At 49.0% G+C, this 23,293-nt stretch overlaps 1 protein-coding gene across 1 annotated transcript in view; it reads right to left on the bottom strand.

The window, feature by feature from the left end:
• Positions 1-23,293, bottom strand: part of TAPT1 (transmembrane anterior posterior transformation 1) — a 64,409-nt gene that overhangs the window by 31,431 nt on the left and 9,685 nt on the right. The window contains exons 2-3 of the mRNA XM_066384495.1: positions 20,049-20,179; positions 4,483-4,601 (exon numbers count right to left, since the gene is read on the bottom strand). Of these exons, the coding sequence (XP_066240592.1) occupies positions 4,483-4,601; positions 20,049-20,179 (250 nt within the window). The remainder of the gene's footprint in view (positions 1-4,482; positions 4,602-20,048; positions 20,180-23,293) is intronic.

Consider the following 23,293-nt stretch of genomic DNA (forward strand, 5'->3'; position numbering starts at 1 on the left):
CCTGAACAGCCACACTTTGTGAAGGCAGAAGGCACTCTTACACCCCTAAATATCTGAACGTTCTCAGAGTTAATAGTAACAATTTCATAATATAATTTGTCAATACAATTTTTCACATTTTAAGTTTCAAATTACTTCAAGTTTGCGGCTTTAAAAAATAATGCTCAAAAGTACAGTTTTCTAAATTGCCCAAAGAGAAATATAAATTGTAACCCACTTATTATAAGCATAAATGACTGCATTTTGAGAAAGCGATGAGGGCACTAAAATGTAGACAGTGTTTCCCTCGTCTGTGTGACCTGGCCTACACAGCACTCAAGATTGCCGACGCTCTGGTGTATAATTTTAACTGTATTTCACATTTTACACATAATGTGTATTTATTAGCGATGGCATAAAATGACCCCAGCTGCAGAAAGAGCAAGACCGTTAGCACAGGGAAACTTCCTGGACGGAGTCTTAACCGTACAGTGAACACGCTGCCCTCTAGTGTCATTGTAGCTACAAAACCTTGAAAATAGAACACTGATTTTGTTTTTAAATGTGATCGAAATTAAATTAGATTAAGAAGTATAAAGTAATATACAAAATCAGTATCTTTAATTTATATATTAAAACTATCTCAAAATATATAGAAGAAAGGTTGGCTCCAGGGACCATCGGCCACTCACAAAACAAAGCAAATAGGAGTAGAGGACTGAAGATTTCCCAGAAAACCTTTTAGTTTTCAGAACAGACAATAAAAAGACTTCTTGAATTCTACTTTGGTGCCCTGCTTCCCCAAATGAAGAGGGACACAATGAAATGACACAGTTTAGATGCCTATACAACAAAATGGGCCTCTAAACAAGAGCCTTAAAAGGAGGCCTCGGGACAACCCCCGGCCCCTCCCTCACGGCCCCGCCCTCAGGTACTCCACTGTGTGCTGCAGACCCAAGGAAGAGCCCGATCCAGAAGAAGAGTCCTTCTAATGTTTTGCCTCATCATGCCAACGGCCACACAGAACAGGACATGTCTTGAAAAGCCATTCACTTAAAGATGGCTAGAACACAAATTTGCCTCACACTGTTGATCAAAAACAGCTAAAAAGTCACCTAGCTCATCGTGTAGACATGAAAATCCCTACATAGCACTGGTCAGCGTGTCAGGCAGCTTCCCTGGGCCTTTATCCGCATGCCTATGTGCCCATCCTTGTTAGATAATCACATGTGAAGATTTATACGTAGTAATATCTTATTAGATTTCTTTTTGTGGTTTTAAAAAGATAGCTATGATTTTACTTAACTCCCAATAGTGATAAAAAAATAGTATAGGAGGTTAAGCTTTGTTAATATTCCAAGTACCATGCTACAAAGGTCTTAAAAGATTGGTTTGCCAATGAAATAAAGCCTTCTTAAAAATTCTCCCAAAGGTTGTCTGATCAGGCAGTGGCACAGTGGACAGAGTGTCAGGCTGGGATGCAGAGGACTCAGGCTCGAAACCCTGAGGTTGCCCTCTTGAGCACGGGCTGGTCTGGCTTGAGCATGGGTTCACCAGCTTGAGCAAGGGGTCACTGGCTTGAGCGTGGGATCATAGACACGACCTCATGGTCACTGGCTTGAGCCCAAAGGTCACTGGATTGAAGCCCAAGGTCGCTGGCTTGAGCAAGGGGTCCCTCGCTCTGCTGTAACCCCCCCCCCCCAGTCAAGGCACATATGAGAAAACAATCACTAAACAACTAAGGAGCTGCAACAAAGAATGGATGCTTCTCATCTCTCTCCCTTCCTGCCTATCTGTCCCTATCTGTCCCTCTCTCTGTCTCTGTAAAAAAAAATAAAAAAATTCTCCCAAAGGTATAAAGGATGTACTTGAATACCTTAAAGTTGATGGTAAATTCCTAAAAATATCCTCCATCTGATTAACATGTAATTAACAAAATATGTAACAATTTTCTCATTCTGGAAGGACAGTAAGATTGCAGAATGAAAAATATCATATATAACAATGATGTGATATTCTTACAATTGTTTTACTCTATGACATTTTGCAAAAAAATGTTTACTCTTCCTTTTCACAATATGATCATCATGATCAATAAATTCTTCCACATATATTGGAAGGATTTCTTATATATTGGAAGGATTTCTTCCTTATTAAAACTGAGTAAGGCTCATTTTTAAAGGAACTATATGTATTATTCAATGCCGACTAAATTTTAAGTATATTCTCTTTAACTACTTTAAAAGAGAATCTTCCATGACCTTAGTCTTCAAAAAAAAATCTATATATAAATCCATGTGTTGACACCAATGATTCTGTAACTCAGTTTCTATGGTTAGTTATTGATAATAATTTTATTAATTATGTATTTTATATATCATGGAATAGTCACCTACTTTATAGTTAAACAAAATTTGATATACTACTGTCCATTTCAGCACTTTAAAGCCTTTTTGGAATGAAATGTATCTAGAAGTCATGCATATTAGAATTGTATCCCGGGCAGCTGTGCTGAGGACTGCAGGGTACGTTACAGGGCGCACCTACAGAGTGGAGGTGTGCTGATGTACCACTGCCATAGAGGTGATGCGTGCAGAAGCGCACCCCGGGCAGCTGTGCTGAGGACTGCAGGGTACGTTACAGGGCGCACCTACAGAGCGGGGTGTGCTGATGTACCACTGCCATAGAGGTGATGCGTGCAGAGTGGAGGTGTGCTGATGTACCACTGCCATAGAGGTGATGCGTGCAGAGTGGAGGTGTGCTGATGTACCACTGCCACAGAGGTGATGCGTGCAGAAGCGCACCCCGGGCAGCTCTGCTGAGGACTGCAGGGTACGTTACAGGGCGCACCTACAGAGCGGGGTGTGCTGATGTACCACTGCCATAGAGGTGATGCGTGCAGAGTGGAGGTGTGCTGATGTACCACTGCCATAGAGGTGATGTGTGCAGAAGCGCACCGTGGGCAGCTGTGCTGAGGACTGCAGGGTACGTTACAGGGCGCACCTACAGAGCGGGGTGTGCTGATGTACCACTGCCATAGAGGTGATGCGTGCAGAAGCGCACCGCGGGCAGCTGTGCTGAGGACTGCAGGGTACGTTACAGGGCGCACCTACAGAGTGGAGGTGTGCTGATGTACCACTGCCATAGAGGTGATGTGTGCAGAAGCGCACCGCGGGCAGCTGTGCTGAGGACTGCAGGGTACGTTACAGGGCGCACCTACAGAGTGGAGGTGTGCTGATGTACCACTGCCATAGAGGTGATGCGTGCAGAGTGGAGGTGTGCTGATGTACCACTGCCATAGAGGTGATATGTGCAGAAGCGCACCCCGGGCAGCTATGCTGAGGACTGCAGGGTACGTTACAGGGCGCACCTACAGAGTGGAGGTGTGCTGATGTACCACTGCCATAGAGGTGATGCGTGAAGCGCACCCCGGGCAGCTGTGCTGAGGACTGCAGGGTACGTTACAGGGCGCACCTACAGAGTGGAGGTGTGCTGATGTACCACTGCCATAGAGGTGATGCGTGCAGAAGCGCACCCCGGGCAGCTGTGCTGAGGACTGCAGGGTACGTTACAGGGCGCACCTACAGAGCGGGTGTGCTGATGTACCACTACCAGGAACGGAAACTGTGAGACTCAAACCCTAACCTCGGGCCCAATAAAGCATCAAGACTCACTAAGCTTTGCATTTTCACCTTTCTGTTCCTAGTTCTGGTAGAGAAGAAAGGGAAGGAAAGGAGCACGTGTTCTGGTCTGCTGTGAACCGGGCACTACGCTGGGTGTGCTCACCGCCTCGCAGCCTCTGTGGTGAGAGATGCTGGGCTCTCAATAACGCTCTTCACTGATGGGGAAACAGGCTGAGGGAAGTGGGCAGTTGCCCGCACTCCCCAGCTCACCAGTGCTGAGTCGGGCTGTCCGATGCTCCCCATTCGGAATGGTCTTCGAGAGCTCCCCCTCACAAGTCAAAGGGAGTCTCACCTCCGATCAGTCACTCGGGCTCCCTGGCCACTCAGTGACTGAGCAGGGACGGGGGAGGAAGCCCTGCACTAGCGGTTCCTGAGGAGAGTCCCATGCCACCTGCCCCCACCTCCCACCCAGGGCCTCGTCCTCACTCACAGATGACGCCCAGGTGGCTGAGGACCTTCAAGGCCATAAAGGTACAGGGTGAGGTAGCACAGTGGCGGTGAGGTCCCTGACCCTCAGCTCCAAGGCCCTTCCTACACCTCCCACACACAGCCTCCTACATTTTTAACTTCATTTCCTGGCCAAAGCAAGGTTCTGGTTCAGAATCATTCAGAAAATAAATGTGTGTATAAACATTTTACAAACATATGTAATATTTCTTAAAAACATAAACAGCATCACTTTATGCATTAAAAACCAAAGTGTGAGTGAAAGTGTATGAATTGTCCCTATTCTGTAAAGCCTATCCATGTGATTATTTACTTTAACAACGACAAACAGTAAAAATAATTTAAACCTTTGAAACAGGGCTTTCCCACTGACCTGAGGCCATAGCAGGGCAGCGTGAGGAGCCGGGACAGGGCCAGGACGACCCTCAGAGGGAGCAAGGTGAACACGTACAGAAAGGCGTCCAGGCACAGGAAGATGCCGAAGACCATCAGCTGCACGTTACAGGGAGAAAAGAAAACAAAATACACAATAAATATCCTCTGGATAATTGTAGGTAAAATTTTTAAACAAGAATTTCTAAACTTTGTGGGAAATTCATTTCTCATAATTTAGCTATGGGAATAACAAGTTAAAGTTCTACTTGTCTAGATGAGTCATATTTTAATGAAAAACCTTTTATTCAAAGTGCAAATTCACAGTACTTCTTCCAGAGCCTTAACTTTATAATTTTACTATTTCCTGTTTATCAGAGTGCTTCATGGAAGGGAAAGATTGGGATATACATTGAGTTAAAATATGTAAGCTGATTACCGATGTTAACACAATTTCATGTGTATCTGAACTTGCTATATTCAGAAGGCATTATTTCCACTGGAGCGGTAGCTGCTAATGTTTACATCTCTTTCTCTTTCTTGTATACTTACCACATCCTTCCTATTTTTTGTAACACTGTACATTTTAACCCCTTAAATGCAGGAGCCTTTTGATGGCTGGGAGAAGTGGCCACACCCAGGCTATCAAACTGTAACTCTAAGAGCAGTGACTTCCTGTCTGACACACAAGAACAGTATGAAGAATATGCCCTCACACACGACACTCAGTCAATAAACCGTCCTACAGAAGTATATGAAATAGGTAAAATCCGCACTGTAACAGGCAGAGTTGCACACACCTTGCATTCATATGTTCAAGTCCTAACCTCCAGTACCTCAGAATGACTATTTGGAGATGGGGGTCTTTAAGAGGTAATGAAGATAAAAGAGTTCATTAGAGCAGGCCCTAATCCAGTGTGACCGGTATCCCCGCTGGAAGAGGAAATGTGGACAAGGCAGGGACGGGGCGGGTGGCACAGAGACACAGGGAGGAGACAGCCACCGCGGGCGAGGACAGAGCCCAGGAACCAGCCCTGCTGACGCCCCGAGCTTCTGAGCTGGATCTTCAGCCCTTGCAAAGTGTGTTACACAGCCCTTGCAAACTAACAACACACTTTGAAAAGAAAGGACAGATTTTAACAATTTTTTGCAAAATGCCTGAAAAATATACTTCTCATATATATACATATACATATACAAGTAAATATAACTTTATAAAAGACAGCGCAGACCCATGGACAACAGGGTACAACGCTGAATCGTCAGTACTCAGACGATGCTTTTCAGTCTTCTGTGCACGACAGTGGGTCAGAGCTGGTCACCAGCACAGAGATCTATGTGTTCCTTGCTGTGCACACTTACAGAAGTCTGAGCACCGCCCACAGACACCAAGTGGTCTCTATGTATCATCCCTGCTGCTGTCACTGAGAGCCTCTTCCTGTCGCGGGGAGCATGTGTAAGGAAACAGCGTGCTGGCGGAGAGTAAGTGGCTGTCTTCTGGTGACCTCAACTGGGATGGACACATGACTCATTCATCTCACACCCAGGAAGCTGTGCATATGACCCAAGTCACATGCTCAGCCCAGCTGCACAAAGCCAGGCAGGACACCAGGACGGGGTTCCTGCCCTCAGTAAGCTTATGAACAGAGGCACCAGCATGTAGACAAAGAAGGTCACCATGGTGGTCACTGTGTGGTGACAGAACTGAGGAAAAGCAGAGCCCACCCAACCTGGGAGATTCAGGGAAAGCTCCACGTAAGAGGAGACCCTTCACCATGGAGAACATGGGGACTGCTGCCCGGGGAGGGCTAGGGGTGGGGATGGAGACTGTAGGGGAGGGGTAGGGAGGGCTAGGGGTGGGGATGGAGACTGTAGGGGAGGGGTAGGGAGGGCTAGGGGTGGGGATGGAGACTGTAGGGGAGGGGTAGGGAGGGCTAGGGGTGGGGATGGAGACTGTAGGGGAGGGGTAGGGGAGGGCTAGGGGTGGGGATGGAGACTGTAGGGTAGGGGAGGGGAGGGGTGGGGATGGAGACTGTAGGGTAGGGGTAGGGAGGGCTAGGGGTGGGGATGGAGACTGTAGGGGAGGGGAGGGGAGGGGAGGGGATGGAGACTGTAGGGTAGGGGTAGGGAGGGCTAGGGGTAGGGATGGAGACTGTAGGGTAGGGGTAGGGAGGGCTAGGGGTGGGGATGGAGACTGTAGGGTAGGGGTAGGGAGGGGAGGGGTGGGGATGGAGACTGTAGGGTAGGGGAGGGCTAGGGGTGGGGATGGAGACTGTAGGGTAGGGGTAGGGAGGGCTAGGGGTGGGGATGGAGACTGTAGGGTAGGGGTAGGGAGGGCTAGGGGTGGGGATGGAGACTGTAGGGTAGGGGAGGGCTAGGGGTGGGGATGGAGACTGTAGGGTAGGGGAGGGGAGGGATAGGGGTGGGGATGGAGACTGTAGGGTAGGGGAGGGGAGGGGTGGGGATGGAGACTGTAGGGTAGGGGTAGGGAGGGCTAGGGGTGGGGATGGAGACTGTAGGGGAGGGGAGGGGAGGGGAGGGGTGGGGATGGAGACTGTAGGGTAGGGGAGGGGAGGGGAGGGGTGGGGATGGAGACTGTAGGGAGGGGTAGGGAGGGCTAGGGGTGGGGATGGAGACTGTAGGGTAGGGGAGGGGAGGGGTGGGGATGGAGACTGTAGGGTAGGGGTAGGGAGGGCTAGGGGTAGGGATGGAGACTGTAGGGTAGGGGAGGGCTAGGGGTGGGGATGGAGACTGTAGGGTAGGGGTAGGGAGGGCTAGGGGTGGGGATGGAGACTGTAGGGTAGAGGAGGGGAGGGATAGGGGTGGGGATGGAGACTGTAGGGTAGGGGAGGGGAGGGGTGGGGATGGAGACTGTAGGGTAGGGGTAGGGAGGGCTAGGGGTGGGGATGGAGACTGTAGGGTAGGGGTAGGGAGGGCTAGGGGTGGGGATGGAGACTGTAGGGTAGGGGAGGGCTAGGGGTGGGGATGGAGACTGTAGGGTAGGGGTAGGGAGGGCTAGGGGTGGGGATGGAGACTGTAGGGTAGGGGAGGGGAGGGGTGGGGATGGAGACTGTAGGGTAGGGGTAGGGAGGGCTAGGGGTGGGGATGGAGACTGTAGGGGAGGGGTAGGGAGGGCTAGGGGTGGGGATGGAGACTGTAGGGTAGGGGAGGGCTAGGGGTGGGGATGGAGACTGTAGGGGAGGGGTAGGGAGGGCTAGGGGTGGGGATGGAGACTGTAGGGGAGGGGTAGGGAGGGCTAGGGGTGGGGATGGAGACTGTAGGGGAGGGGTAGGGAGGGCTAGGGGTGGGGATGGAGACTGTAGGGTAGGGTAGGGAGGGCTAGGGGTGGGGATGGAGACTGTAGGGGAGGGGTAGGGAGGGCTAGGGGTGGGGATGGAGACTGTAGGGAAGGGGTAGGGAGGGCTAGGGGTGGGGATGGAGACTGTAGGGTAGGGGAGGGCTAGGTGTGGGGATGGAGACTGTAGGGGAGGGGTAGGGAGGGCTAGGGGTGGGGATGGAGACTGTAGGGCAGGGTAGGGGAGGGCTAGGGGTGGGGATGGAGACTGTAGGGGAGGGGTAGGGAGGGCTAGGGGTGGGGATGGAGACTGTAGGGTAGGGTAGGGGAGGGAGGGGTGGGGATGGAGACTGTAGGGTAGGGTAGGGGAGGGGTGGGGATGGAGACTGTAGGGGAGGGGTAGGGAGGGCTAGGGGTGGGGATGGAGACTGTAGGGTAGGGAGGGCTAGGGGTGAGGATGGAGACTGTAGGGGAGGGATAGGGAGGGCTAGGGGTGGGGATGGAGACTGTAGGGTAGGGAGGGCTAGGGGTGGCGATGGAGACTGTAGGGGAGGGGAGGGGAGGGGTGGGGATGGAGACTGTAGGGTAGGGGTAGGGGAGGGCTAGGGGTGGGGATTGAGACTGTAGGGTAGGGGTAGGGAGGGGAGGGGTGGGGATGGAGACTGTAGGGGAGGGGTAGGGAGGGCTAGGGGTGGGGATGGAGACTGTAGGGGAGGGGTAGGGAGGGCTAGGGGTGGGGATGGAGACTGTAGGGGAGGGGTAGGGGAGGGCTAGGGGTGGGGATGGAGACTGTAGGGTAGGGGTAGGGAGGGGAGGGGTGGGGATGGAGACTGTAGGGTAGGGGAGGGCTAGGGGTGGGGATGGAGACTGTAGGGTAGGGGAGGGGAGGGATAGGGGTGGGGATGGAGACTGTAGGGTAGGGGAGGGGAGGGGTGGGGATGGAGACTGTAGGGTAGGGGTAGGGAGGGCTAGGGGTGGGGATGGAGACTGTAGGGTAGGGGTAGGGAGGGCTAGGGGTGGGGATGGAGACTGTAGGGTAGAGGAGGGGAGGGATAGGGGTGGGGATGGAGACTGTAGGGTAGGGGAGGGGAGGGGTGGGGATGGAGACTGTAGGGTAGGGGTAGGGAGGGCTAGGGGTGGGGATGGAGACTGTAGGGTAGGGGAGGGGAGGGGAGGGGTGGGGATGGAGACTGTAGGGTAGGGGAGGGGAGGGGAGGGGTGGGGATGGAGACTGTAGGGGAGGGGTAGGGAGGGCTAGGGGTGGGGATGGAGACTGTAGGGTAGGGGAGGGCTAGGGGTGGGGATGGAGACTGTAGGGTAGGGGTAGGGAGGGCTAGGGGTGGGGATGGAGACTGTAGGGTAGAGGAGGGGAGGGATAGGGGTGGGGATGGAGACTGTAGGGTAGGGGAGGGGAGGGGTGGGGATGGAGACTGTAGGGTAGGGGAGGGCTAGGGGTGGGGATGGAGACTGTAGGGTAGGGGTAGGGAGGGCTAGGGGTGGGGATGGAGACTGTAGGGTAGGGGAGGGGAGGGCTAGGGGTGGGGATGGAGACTGTAGGGTAGGGGAGGGGAGGGGTGGGGATGGAGACTGTAGGGTAGGGGTAGGGAGGGCTAGGGGTGGGGATGGAGACTGTAGGGTAGGGGAGGGCTAGGGGTGGGGATGGAGACTGTAGGGTAGGGGTAGGGAGGGCTAGGGGTGGGGATGGAGACTGTAGGGTAGGGGAGGGCTAGGGGTGGGGATGGAGACTGTAGGGTAGGGGTAGGGAGGGCTAGGGGTGGCGATGGAGACTGTAGGGTAGGGGTAGGGAGGGCTAGGGGTGGGGATGGAGACTGTAGGGGAGGGGTAGGGAGGAAGCGCAGCAGGGGAGGGAGCAGGGGCAGGAGCACAGAGGCAGTAAGTATGAAACGACCTTTTCTTGCAGAATAGAAGTCCAGCTACCTTTTTTTGGCTTAGAGGAATTTGGCATTAGTATGGTTTATGGTAAACAATAGTAACTAAAGTCTAAGGGACTTCTCGGTCACACTTTAAACCAGCCCAATAAACTCAGTGGGCAAGCAGTCACCTCGCACCGTACGCTGACTACGTAACTGGATCTCAACACTGACTGAGATCTAAAGAAATTGCAACTGGGTAGAAAGAAACCATCCGTGGATGTGAGAATACACAATACACCAGCAATAGAAATGCCTTTCAGAGCTTGGGAACATGAAAAAGTGACCCAGCTACTGGACCTATTGTTCTAATGTTACCCTTTCTCATTAGGTATAGCATTCTTCTAAATTCTTTACAAATGAACATTTCCTAAGAGAGCAAACAAGATGCAACCCCGATGGCATTCACCCTGCCCGAAGGGGGTAAACAGCCTGTGCCGGGTGTGGGTGAGCCTGGTGCCCAGCCAGATGTGAACCTGGCATCGCGCCTCCCCGCGGCCCAGGACCTGGGGGCTGTGCAAAGCTGCCCCACGCTGCGGTCCTCCGGGCAGGGGGAAGGGCTCACCACCCAGCCTGCCACGCTCTCCGCTCTCCGCTCTCTGCTGCAGCGATCATCCCCCCACCACGCACTCGAGGAAACCAGTCTGGAGGCTGGTGCTTGGGAAGGTTTTACCCACTACTTTTATGAGGCACAGGGGCTACGCTAATTTCCTTTGCGCTAACTCATTTTTTGCCAATTTGCCTGGTGTCACAAAACGCAAAAATAATGGGCATTTAATGAATCAAGCTTACAAAAGGCACAAAATGTTTACATATTCACATTTATTGCTAACTGTGAAAATGTGTTAAGAATAAAAAGCTTTGAGTGTATATATTACTAATGGGAATAATGTAGACTTTCACACTCTGATTAATTTGTATGGCACCTTGATAAAATAGACAATTACTCTTTCCTTTCTATTTGGATCAAATAACCATAAAATATTCAAGCAGTCTTAAGTAACAGCTAAAGAAAATTTCTCCTGAAATATATGAGGTGTCATTAGAAAGGTGTCATCCCACTCTCTGTTTCCCTTTTGAGAAACATAAAAATCTCCGGTTCTCCTTGAAGTACCACCTAAAATTTCAAAGTAAATACTAGGTATGAAAATACTACCTCAAAAAGAAATCATACACTGGAGGTTTAGGGTTTTCTCATTTTCCTGGGGACCGAAGACAAAATGCTACACAAGGTGTTGTGCAAAACTTTCCAGGGCTAACAATCTTTGATTTGTTCTACTTTGTTTTCCTAAACCAGGGGTCGAGAACCTTTCTGGCCGAGAGAGCCATAAATGCCACATATTTTAAAATGTAATTCCGTGAGAGCCATACAATGACCTGTGTACTTTACGCGTTATCCAATAAAATTTTTTTTTTATTTATTCATTTTAGAGAGGAGAGGGAGAGAGAGAGAGGAGAGACAGAGAGAGAGAAGGGGGGAGGAGCTGGGAGCATCAACTCCCATATGTGCCTTGACCAGGCAAGCCCAGGGTTTCGAACCCGCGACCTCAGCATTTCCAGGTCAACACTTGATCCACTGCGCCAGGTCAGGCCCCAATAAAAATTTGATGTTGTCCCGGAGGACAGCTGTGATTGGCTCCAGCCACCCACAACCACGAACATGAGCGGTAGGAAATGAATGGATTGTAATACATGAGAATGTTTTATATTTTTAACGTTATTATTTTTTTTATTAAAGATTTGTCTGCGAGCCAGATGCAGCCATCAAAAGAGCGACATCTGGCTCGGGAGCCATAGGTTCCTGACCCATCCTAAACATTTAGCGCACAGCCCTAATGTTGCAGAGACTGTGACAGCTGCATAAAATACATGCTCGCTGTCTTAAGAAGAACAAAGTCTTGCAAAGAAGCTTAACACCCAAAGGAGAGGATCCAAATTCTGACCATAACCTAGATACAAATACACTTTACACTGCAATTCACTATATACACACTGAAGTTCACAAACACACACACACACAGAGCCAAAATGAAAGTTTCACTAAAATAATACTAAGTGAAATAATACTAAGTGAAATACTTAGTATTATTTTACTAAGTAAATACTAAGTTGTACTCCAGTGAAATACTGGCTGATATTTTCTATTTCCTTTTTTTAAAAACAATGCTGGTCTCATGAAATTCATGCCCCACCAGGGGGTGAGAACTCACTGTCTGAAAAGAGATTCCAGGAGAGGCAGGCTGCGGGGTTCAGCCCTCCTGCGGCCACCACAGCTGTGTGCAGATGTTCACGGAGGCTGCAAGGGGCTTTGCAGACCCATCTATCTGCACTGCAGCCACTGGGAAGGGTTTGCACAAAAATGAATGAAAGGCATGAAGTTACAAATTGCAGCTGTTCAATCAAAATTCATTTTGGGGGTAAAGATTTATAAAAATTTACACACAAAAAAATAATTATTTCAAAATAACCCTCTGCATACATAAGGCAGTTCTTGGGAGTCCTCTGTGAAATAACAGAAAGAGTGGGAGTGGAAACAGGGACAGGAATGTCCGCTGGCCTTTCTGCCTCTCAGGGCACGCTGTCTGGAGGCCTTCAGAGGTCTGCTGCAGGTACAGGGCGGTCCCGGGCACTGTCCAGGTGCTGGGCGGGGGTCTGCGTGCGAGGCCGCAGTCCATCGTCAGCTCCCCTCTGCAGAATCTCAGGGAAGGAAGTGCCCAAGTTCATGAGCAGAAGAGGCGGGCCAGGCTCCGGAGGGTCTGCCAAAGGCACAGCTTCGAAAACGGAAGCTCTACTCTACTAAGGCCACCTGTCACTCATCCTTCCAGCCTTAACCCCGCCATGGATTTGGCACCACATCAATTTACAAAATAACAACAAGGTTAGCAAAGTTTTAACATCTGAATTTCAATGTTAAGAAAAATACAAAATGGCAACAATTCTGTAACCCTATGTCAACCAAAGATCACATGCTAGTGAAAATTTTCACACCAGCTCTTACCACATTTAACTTTGAACCTACTACTATTGTTCTTGGTCATTTGAAAAATACTAGCTTCCAAATAAATAAATAAAAATGCCAGCCTCTCTCTGTGGAGAATAGAGCAAGGTTTCTTAACTTTTAAACAATCTATGACAAACACCTTTCTGATAAAAATCTCCCGCCCTCCATTTAATGCCCTTTGAAATTTCAAAAATAAAATACTACGGCTAAAATGAAAACACACTGATTCTGAAACAGGCTTCTTGGAATTTCCACCTCATTTCTGACAGTTCCGAATACCGCCTTGCCCCCATGACCACCAGATGCCACCAGCTAGTCCGGGAGCCCGCTGTCGAGGACGGCGGGGCTGGAGGGTTAGCTGGACAGAAGCAGGAAAGCAGGAAAGGGCACTCCCCGCCCCTCCCGTGGTCTCACTGTCTGTGCCGCTCTGGGTCCTGCAAGAGCCAAGGCCCCGTCTTGGTCAGTTCTACAATGGGAGGGTGAGGCCATTAGGAAGGGCACCTTCCCTAGGGAATTCACAATCTAGTGAGCTGGACACAGACCACGTGGTTAGGGCCCGATGAGTGACGTGCCCTGCAAGCACTGGCTGAGAGGAGGACTCCGTGGTGTGTGGGTGGCAGTGGAGGGTGGCATGGGGAATGTGCACGCGGGGGGGGGGGGGCAATGAGCCAGCATGGACCTCCCACAGAGGAGACAAGAGGGGCATTAGGTTTTGCCTGGCGCAGTAAGGAGGAACAGAATTCCAAACAAAGAGAAGAGTGTGCACAGGTACAATGTGAGTGGGGAGCTATGTGGCCAGAAGGCAATTATTTACAAAAGGGGCAGACATCAACTTTACTTAGTTACTAAGGAGCACAAATTTTGTCCTACTTTCTCTAAGTTCTCAACAAACCCACACACAGGAATCCATGATTACAAGAATGTCAAGGAGAATGGGTTATCAATAAGAAAGTTTACAGGTGACTGATTCTGCAAGCAATTACTGCAGATTCAAGAAAACCCCATAATAAAAAAAAATTATTGACCTGCATTCAAAAACTCATGTCCCCAAGAGGTCTACACACTCTAAGAGATGATGAACAAAGGGATTACTACGAGTCCGGTACTTTTATGATAGGCAAGATTACAAAAACAAACGTAACCATGGAAAACAAGGTCATTTTGATAAAAGGCTAGGCAATCAATACAACTAATGCCTGACGTATATTTAACACACAGAATAAATTTTTTAGAGGTAAATAAATCAATTGAAGATTTTAATACTCAGAAAGACTATTGTGGGGCTCAAAACATACTTTTCTTTCCACCTCTAAGTTCCTCTGGCTGGGTTACTATTCAAACTAACAGGTGCAGATTCAGGGGAGAAAACACACAGCATTGGTTACGAATGTATCTGCTGGGGCTTTGTAAGATATGAGACCCAACCTGTGCTGAGCGGTTCAGGCTTCTGTGCCATGACAGACAAAGGGGCAAAGGGGTGGACGTTTCACAGGAAACAGGCATTTTACAGGGGAAGAGTGGAACACACATATCAGGCAAATTCTCATTAGACAACCCAGAAACAATGGCCGGGGTGGGGGGCCGTCTAGCTGTCAGGCCCGCCTGGAGCCTTCCTACCTAATGCTAATGTGAGTATGCTAAAATTCCCTTCCTGAAGCAGGCCCTTCCATCTGAACCCCTTGGCAGGAAAGGGAGGAGGTCAAAGGTTCTGAGTCTTTTGTTTCTTAATATCCAGCTTCACATCAATATCCCAACATTATGGGGTGGCAAAATTCTGGTCCCTTTCACTACACACATGGGGAGGCCTTGAGGTTTTCTTGCTTCTCTGAATTCCAGCTCATGTCTGAATATTGCTATTGTGGAAGCACGTGACCCACATTAATTTATGTGAGCCCCCCAATAACCCTGGAGGCAGGGACCAGTACTTGGCATGCTGCAAGGGCCAGGCAGGACCAGGCAGCTCCTGCTGCGTGGCTGGCTGGAATGGACACGAGGCTGGCTGTCCTCTTGGGGCCCACAGCACATCTGAGCCACACAGAGGATCAGAGGTCTTAGCAATGCCCGCAGGCTACCATTATAGGCACAAACCGACTATTTAGGCCATCAGCAGTAAGCAGCATTATGGCACACTGAGAATAAGCAGAGACAAGTTAAGGACAATAATTAGTCTGAGTGAGGGTCACAATGAGCTGATACAGCAAATGGAAAGAGAGAAGAAAAGAGGTTAAGACTGTTTCCAAAGCTAATGTGACAGCAATAAGTTACTGATTCATCAAAAAGATAAACATAGCTCCACAGTGCTAGGTTCACAGATTGTCTTTTAAATATATTCACAAAAGTGATAGGAGCCTCAAGTCTTAGCTGGGTTGTCCTCGGACTCTGATGGTCATTTCTGCCCAGCAGGTAGCAGGCCCTCCACTGGGCCAAGGAGGCTCTGGATGCCTGCCTGGCTGCTCCCAGCACCTCTCAGCCTGCTTGGGGGGGGGGGGGGAGGGGAAGGCTCCTAGTGCTGCTGCGGGCTAGCCCTGGGCCCTAGAGCTGAGCAAGGTGAGGCGGCTGCGAGGGACAGGGAAGCTGCTGTCCCCACTCTCCTCGGCGGCCGAGAGGTTCTGAGCTGTGCGACCCACACTTTCCTGCTTCTCAGCAGCTGAGCGCAGGACCTCAGTCAGGGTGGGGCTCAGACAAGGGCCACATCACAGGAAGAATTTAGAGGGCAGGTGCCCCAAACGTGTTTGCAAGAAATCAGAAACTGAGCAGGATGCCCAAGAAATCACTGCCACCACCACGGGTCCAAGTTGGCCCTCGATCAGTTTCACAATGAAATCCCAGGACTGAGTGACAGGACTAAGGGTGACACAACGGCTATGACTGCACTTTTACAGGCACCTCATGGCGAGAGACAGCAAAAGACTTCCTATGACATTCTGATGAAGCTCCTTACTTTGAAAGGAACGGTTTGAATTATGTTTCCTCGATGTCACCCTCCCTCTCTGACCCTCAAACAAGCAGAACTGAGTTACCCCACTATTATGTAACATTTCACTTTCTGGATCTTTCCTTTTGCTCCCATTTCCCCTGTTCCTCACATGCCAACTCATCTGCGGACTATCCGCCCTCCTGAGATGCCCTTGTCCAGCCTTCTCATCTCAGATGAGGTCAAAGCCAGACATGTCCAAGGCCTTGGTCAGGCCACTCGCTATGACCTGCGGACCTGAGATGAGAAGCTAGCGCTGTTGAACCCTGACCCCAAATATTCCCTTCTGTGACAGTAGCCTTTCTGTGTCAATAACAACAATAGTCGATGCCTGAAAATAACAATATTCTATACCTACGACAATACTTATGTATTCAGGAAAAGCATGGTAACACTGAAATAAGGGAATGCAAAAACATAGAATTACAATGTAGAAAAAGTCAGAAAAGTATTCTCACCATTTTTACTTTTATGAGGGGCAAGGTTACATAAATATATGTAACCACAGAAAAGAAGTAATTTTGATAAACGGCTTCATAATAATTACAACCTACATCAGACATGTATTTAACATGAGGAATAAATTTCTCAGAGGTGAATCAATACTTTATTTATAGTTAATTTGAGGAGAGATCATGCACACGGACAGATCCTGAGATCTTATCTTTAATCCATGTTGAACATTACTATACTAATTTTTCAGAAGCTCAGCTCTGAGGGGTGGCCAATCCAATTACCTCTCAATCTCTTTCTCCTTCTGTTGGAAAAGCACAATACCGCGGGCCCTGTGCAGCTGTGGACAGCTGCGTAACTCCGTTTGGCTAAAGAGACATAAGCAGAAGGAAGTATAATGGGGCATTCTGGGAAAGCATTTAAACCTTTACAGAAGGGACAGTCGGAAAGGGGCACTGTCCATCTTCCCTCCTTTCTGGTTCTAATGCAGGTGTGCTGCCCGAGGTGGCAGCTGTCCTCTTTCATTAAAAGGTAACAAGCAAGAGGACCAAAAGCCAATTTGCCAACGATGGCAAACTAGAGAGAGAGAAAAGGCTGAGTCCATGCTGGCTTCAGTAATCTGCTGGAACAGCTGAGATCTCTTTCCTCTGAATCTGTTTTACAAAAGTCTCATTTGTTTAAGGCACTGGTAGGTATTCTGTTACATACATAGCTAACTGTTACGTGTTCTGTATATGCACAACTAAAAGTGTTCCTAAGAAACCTATTTTAACAGGTCCCTCCCAAAGCCAGGCCATACCCCTGAGCCTAACCACTGAGAACAGCCTGGACCCAGCTGGCCTGCCAGTGCACCTGTCCTTCTGACATGTACCTAGCAAACCCCCCACCCCGCTCTTCCTAGCACATGCACTCCCCAGTGCGCGCACACACACACGCCTACAACACACACACAACATCCACCTCATTTTCTCATCACCTGGCCATTACCTTGGCAAGTCTTAGCTTTATCTCTGTACTTCCACACTGTAAAAGTACCGAGACATAGAAAGTATTCAAAACAAAGACAGGGAAAAGAAATGAGTAAGTGATCTCTGGTCCTTTAAATTAGTGTGTGTGTGTGTGTGTGTGTGTGTGTGTGTGTGTAGTTATATATAAATTTATATATACATTTATATATATTTTATATATCAGATAATTTTAGAAAAGACTGTGATCAGCATTTTTTTAAAACTATTTCCTGCAGTTTTAGATTCACACAGATGACAAAATTAGCCCTTTGACAAAAATCTGGGATTTTTTTACACTGGTAAAGAGGTTCAATAAAACACACTGAACTGACCTTTCTCTTAACTTTATAAACGTTAATTACATGTTTTATAGTATTTGCAACCCTTACAGAAGCAAAGTGCTCTATAATTATCAAGTTTCTCTCCTTCAAAAGGTTAGGTGAAAATGTCATAACATTTACTGAAAACAAGAACAAAAATGAATAAGTTATTATGTATTAGAATAGACAACATAAACACCAAGGAAACCAGTAAAAGTAATTCAGATTGACATGAATGTGTAGATAGCCTCCCACCCCGTAAGGAAAGCCTACAGTAAACAATACTCACACAAGTTCAAGGCCTCAGGGGATCAGGGTGATTGGTGCTGGGGTGAGCCACATCGGCCTGGAACTGAACAGAAATCCACCTCTCCTCTAGGCTTCCCTCTCTTACAAAGTAAGAATAGCGCTAAATTGAAATACATGACTTTCTTTCGAGTATTCTAGCAGTCAAGCTTCCACAGTGCTGCTAAGAGGCTCATTCAAATTTTCCCCACGAGGCCGAAAGCCAAAGCCCCCTTTCAGGAGAAACAGGGTTAGAAAATGATGACAACTGTGCATGTCCAGGGGCAATTCAACTTTCCTGACAGTATTCACTTCACACACACGAATGCGAATGAAGTGTCATGAGAAAACATCCCTCGTATGGGCAATGCACTCCAATATTTTCCTATTCTTCTCTTAAAAAAAAAAAAACTTAATTGATTACAACTTATACGGTTTCCTCATCATTGGTCCTGTAATGGACCACAGTTTGAAAAACACTGATTATCAAGATCTGTAGGCATTCTCCCAGAAGACACCTTAATACTCACAATAACAAACATGAAATGCTCACAAGAGTCTGTGAGAAATCTAAACTCAGAAACTTGTTAGTTCAATGTTGCTAATAAAGAAGAGAAAAGGACCTGTGTATTGAACCTGCCTCTGAAGAAGGGGCAGAATTATAAAAGGATGCTGCCACTGCTCATTATTTTTGTCACAGGAGGGGTGATAGAAAGGGTCAGACGGACAGACACCTCTGGCTTTGAAGCAGTCCCCGGATGTGTCCACGGTTCGGCTGTGGGTTTCAGGCAAATCCCTGTGTCCTCCCCGGGGGAAAAACAGAAGTCCAGAGTCGCTCACAGCGGGGGACGGAAGCCGCTCCCTGTGGAGACCAGGGCTAACACTGATGGGGCTGGCCCGCGCTGCCCTGTACAAGAACACAGGCCCCGGCGACCCTCCCTCCGGCTGCCTCAGTAGTACGCCTCACACGTCGTCTCACAGCTCACTACCGCAGAGAGAACGTGAGCTTTGAAAAGCAAGTTCAAAATGTCTTAAGAAAGATACAAAAACTAGTTTAATTTTTTATTTCTTTTTGCAAGCAGAAGAAACACTACTGTCCTGATCCAACAAAATCTTAAACTCCAATATACAAAATAAGGTGCCGCCTGGGGGAGGGGCTGCAGAGCGCCCCACGCACCCCCTCCCCCCCCAATATCCCAGTCCCTTGGTCCCTGCTCTGACCCCTACAGCTCCCGAAGAACACAGGCAGGAACAGCTGAGCACGCTCAGTGCCCGGCCTCCTGGACCCAGGCTGGCGCTCCCCGCGCTCTGCGCCTCACCCCGAGGCAGAGCCCCTGAGACTCCCGCTAGCGCCGCGCCACCGAGAACCTAGGTGAAGCAACAGGTCTCAAGTAATCACTCTGCATCTGACCCTGGTCCTTCTCCCAAACTGACGGACTGTCAGAAATAACAGAACATCAGCCAAACCAGCTGAGCCTGACTTCTCAGGGTCCGTCCCGCCTCCCGCCCTTATAATCCACGATAAAGCAAATCAACGACACTCTTCTCTGACAAGACACTCTAACGGAAGGTATGATTCTAAGGAAGTGACCGAAATACTGTAAGTTTTATGTTACTATAAAACTATGCAAACATGTTTTAATATAGTTAAAGCCAAATTATTTCTTAATTCTTTCCTTTGAGCAAGTGCTCAGAGTCGCCAACGCCAGCCATGCGGAGGAAAGAGTGGCCTTCCTGACAGGTGACTGGTCCTAGCAGACTTGACACACAAGTGAGGGGCACGGTGTGTGAGGACTCAGTGCTGCTGCCACTGCGCTGACCCTGTGAGATCTTTTCTGTGACGAATGTGAAAGCAATCATCTTTCTCTTGAAGAGGCTGTCGTTTGCGTTTTTAAGTATGAGGGCTCACTGAGAAACTGAAACTTTAAAAAAAGCTGAAATTAAAAATTTATCATGCTTGGAATAAAGAATTGCTTCTAGTAAAACAACTGAACAGAACTAAAGGGGTGAATGGAGACTAATTCCTTGGGAAAAGCTATTTGGGTGAGACAGAAATGAAAACAAGGTAAGTGTAATAAGAAGCAAAGTCAAGAATAATTGGCTATTCCTCTAAAAAATACTCTTTAAAGCCTCTTCCTGTATGGGAATTTCTACTCCCCGAATATATTTAATCACTTATGATTACATCATTTTCAATAATTTAAAAAGTCAACTCAAGCTGTTCACTACTTTTTTTTTTTTTGTATGATTAACACATTGACATAACTTTCAGAATGATGTCTGGTAATAGAAAAAAGGTACCTTTTCCAATTCTCTTGGTATTCGCATACAAGTGTACACTCTTTCTCTTCTTTCTGTATACTTGGCCTCATTATGTTCAAGGAAGTACCCTCTCGTTAGTTCAGCACTGAGGAACCTCAACAATGAAAGCTCTACAAGGAAAGAAAATGACACAAAACAAAAGAACAGTATTTATCAAGGAACTTACATGCTAGCTGGGGCCATACGTAGTAATACATATACAAAACAATGAGGGAATAAAACAAAGGAATCTATAATTCTGTGCCCAAAGAAACTGCACATAAACCATTAGCATTGACTGTTGGGAAAACTGCTGCTCTGTGTGGTATAAATTAAAAATCCCACTGTCACAGAAAAACGGAAAGACAAGCACTTGGTGCCAGGGAGTCAGAAAAGGGTTTTGCAAGAGCCCAGTCATGGGTCTTACAGGTTACACAGGACTATGAAGGCAGGTAAAAAGAGTATACATTGAATATATATAAAATGGAGGCATATACATAGATATATGTATATACTTGATTTTTTAAAGGAAGTCAAGTCAACTACCAGGCATTGCTTCAGCCCAAGAACTACCCTGAGTAAACTACACAGATACCCATGTAACTTGTTCAGCCTCAGAGATCCTGTAAAAGCATCTAAAGACTGCTAATTCCTTAGGTGAACGCTTACAACCACGATGCTGATTGGTGTGGGGGAGGAAGAAACTTTACCCTGTTAGGAAAAAGTGGCCAAATTCAATTATATTCCTATGTGTGGGGGCCCTGCACACACACCGGAGAGGTTTGGAGACAGACGGGAATGCAGGGTGTAGCTGACATTCTAAACTAGGGCTCGTGTCAGGCACTGGAGGTGTCAGAGCTGCAAGTGTTCAGGAACTCTGAGTTTGCCCTGGCATGTAGACAGGGAAAAGGTTACTTCTGATGGTAACACTTACCACGGGCTGGGGCCCTAATTTAAACTCTCCTAGATAGTTGGGGGTTGGGGGGAGGTAGAAGTTTCTATTGAGTCCACAGGGTCTCAGTTGTCTTTAGCTCAGAACAATCTGCATCTTATGTGAGTGCTAAGGTGTGCAGGCATGGGGAAAAGATGACACAGTCAAAAGTACCCTTGAAAAGCCCTTAGGAAGACTGAGCGGCAGCCTCACCATCTGTCAATGGGCCTCACACATCTTACTTCCTCCAGCTAGTTCTCTGAGCATCAAGTCAAGTGGCTTCTGTTTAGATGTTATACCAAAAAAACAAAAACAAACAAAAAAAAATTACACACACACATTTCTTTAAATACTGGATTTGTAATCTGCCCAGAGTCAGTGACCCCATGAGAGCTGTCTGGGGATTGAAACCGATGGAGAAACAGATGTCTGCGTGCTCCAGCCCAGCGCAGGGGCGTGCCAAATCAGTACCCTGGCAGGTGAAGCCATGCACACGAGATGTGAACTCTATTGAAGGTACAAACAGATTTTCGGTTAAAAGGCCTTAGTGTAACCGAGGCAATGTAGAGTCAAACTTTTGGTTAGGAACTAATACGTTGTAGGCTGGCCAAAGCCTGAACACGATCTGCTGCTTGAAGGAGAGAAAAGAGAGCCCTCTGAGCTGCAAGTGAGAACAGCCAAAACTGGTAAAAATTAAACTCCTTCTCCGTTCAGTCAGATTTCCAATTAGAAAGAAAAGCACGTCTGGAGTGGCTGATAGATATCAATACCAGTTGCTTCGTGTAAACACTGAGAAGCCACAGGACACACTGCACTTACAAGAACTGTCGCTGATGCCACTGAGCTCTGCGTCCCGCCCCTGGAATCTGAGCAGCCACCGCCCGCAGCCTCCCCGCCGCTCCCTGCCAGCCCTCCACTGGGCATCCTCTCTCCAGGGGCCCTGCCTGTCCCGTGGCTCTTGGGTGTCCCCTCCACCTCACTGTTAAATGGCTGCTGGCCCACTCACACCAACAAACCCGAGTTCCAGTAAAACGCTGGTCATCCCTGGAGGCCGGAGGCTGGTGTTCCCTGATGCGTCCTGTTACCTTCTCTTTTTCTTTTTTTCCTATACATACTCGCCTTGGACAGTTTAACCATCATCAAAACAAAGTCACCGTATCTTTAGCTCTGACTCCTGAGCCTGGACCCATGTTGCCAACTGCCTCCTGGGCAACTCCACCTGGAAACCCCAGACACCTTTAACCTGCAGAACCAAACTCAGGATCCCCGGCCCCTCGCCTGCTGCCCGGCTGTAGCTCAGGGCGGCAGCAGGCAGTTCTGTGCTAGAAGCTCAGAGCAGATTCTGATGGTACCTCTCTCCTCCCACCCAGCTCTGCTGATTCTTGCTCTGAAACACTGAACGTCTCCCCCTCCTTTCCACACTCCAGCCTCGTTTGGCCCCCACCCTGTCCAGCTGCTGCAGAAGAGTCCTGACCCACACCCTCCTTCCAGTCTGCCTCCTGTCAGCCCCACTTGGCCTGGCCTCCGGGCGAGCACACGCCAGGGTCACCGGCTGTAGTAGGCAGCCTTCGTTACCTCGTTACCTCGGGGCGGGCCCCACACCTCAGCAGCGAGGACACCGGATCCCTTACAGCTCGGCCACTGGCTACCTTTCCAGGCGTGCCTCACCGGGCCTGCCCTGGACCTCTAGGTCACAGATCTCCAGTTACCCTACTTTTCATTTCTCGTGAACATGTCAGTTGGCTCACTGTTCACTGGCCCGAGAATCCGCTGCCTGCTTTCTCCAAGCGAGCAAGCACAGACGCGGCCTGCTCTGGGGACATGCCCCAGGGCCCAAGGGGGGCCCACCCAGTTCCCACAGCACCACCCTGCCTGTGCTCCCCTGCGCCCCACCACGCCCCTTTCCTGGTCCCGTGTTCTCCTTTACTTTGGCATCCTCGGGGCACCGCACATAATAGGTGCTCAGCAAATGCTTGCTAAAATAATACACGGGTCAGAGACGAGGAAGGAGGGTGGGAGATGTGTGGCAGAGAACAGAACCAGAACCAGAAATCAGCAGAGGTAAAGGCAGGGAAGAGCAGATCCTCGGGAAAGAGCCCACCACAAAGACAGCTGTGCGGAGCCCGGGGCGCAGGCAGGCAGGCAGGCAGCAGGCGCAGAGCGAGAGGCTCCCGGCGCCTCACTGCACACAGGAGCGACCAGGAGGGCCTGCTACTCCGTGTGCATCTAGGTGACTGCCAAGGGTCGCCCAAGAGGTGCGCGGACCTCCACTGTGGACTCGCACTGTCCACTGTAGTGTAGGGAGGGAAGCTGG

The sequence above is a fragment of the Saccopteryx leptura genome, chromosome 5 (genome assembly GCF_036850995.1).
Source record: "Saccopteryx leptura isolate mSacLep1 chromosome 5, mSacLep1_pri_phased_curated, whole genome shotgun sequence".
Classification (NCBI taxonomy): domain Eukaryota; kingdom Metazoa; phylum Chordata; class Mammalia; order Chiroptera; family Emballonuridae; genus Saccopteryx; species Saccopteryx leptura.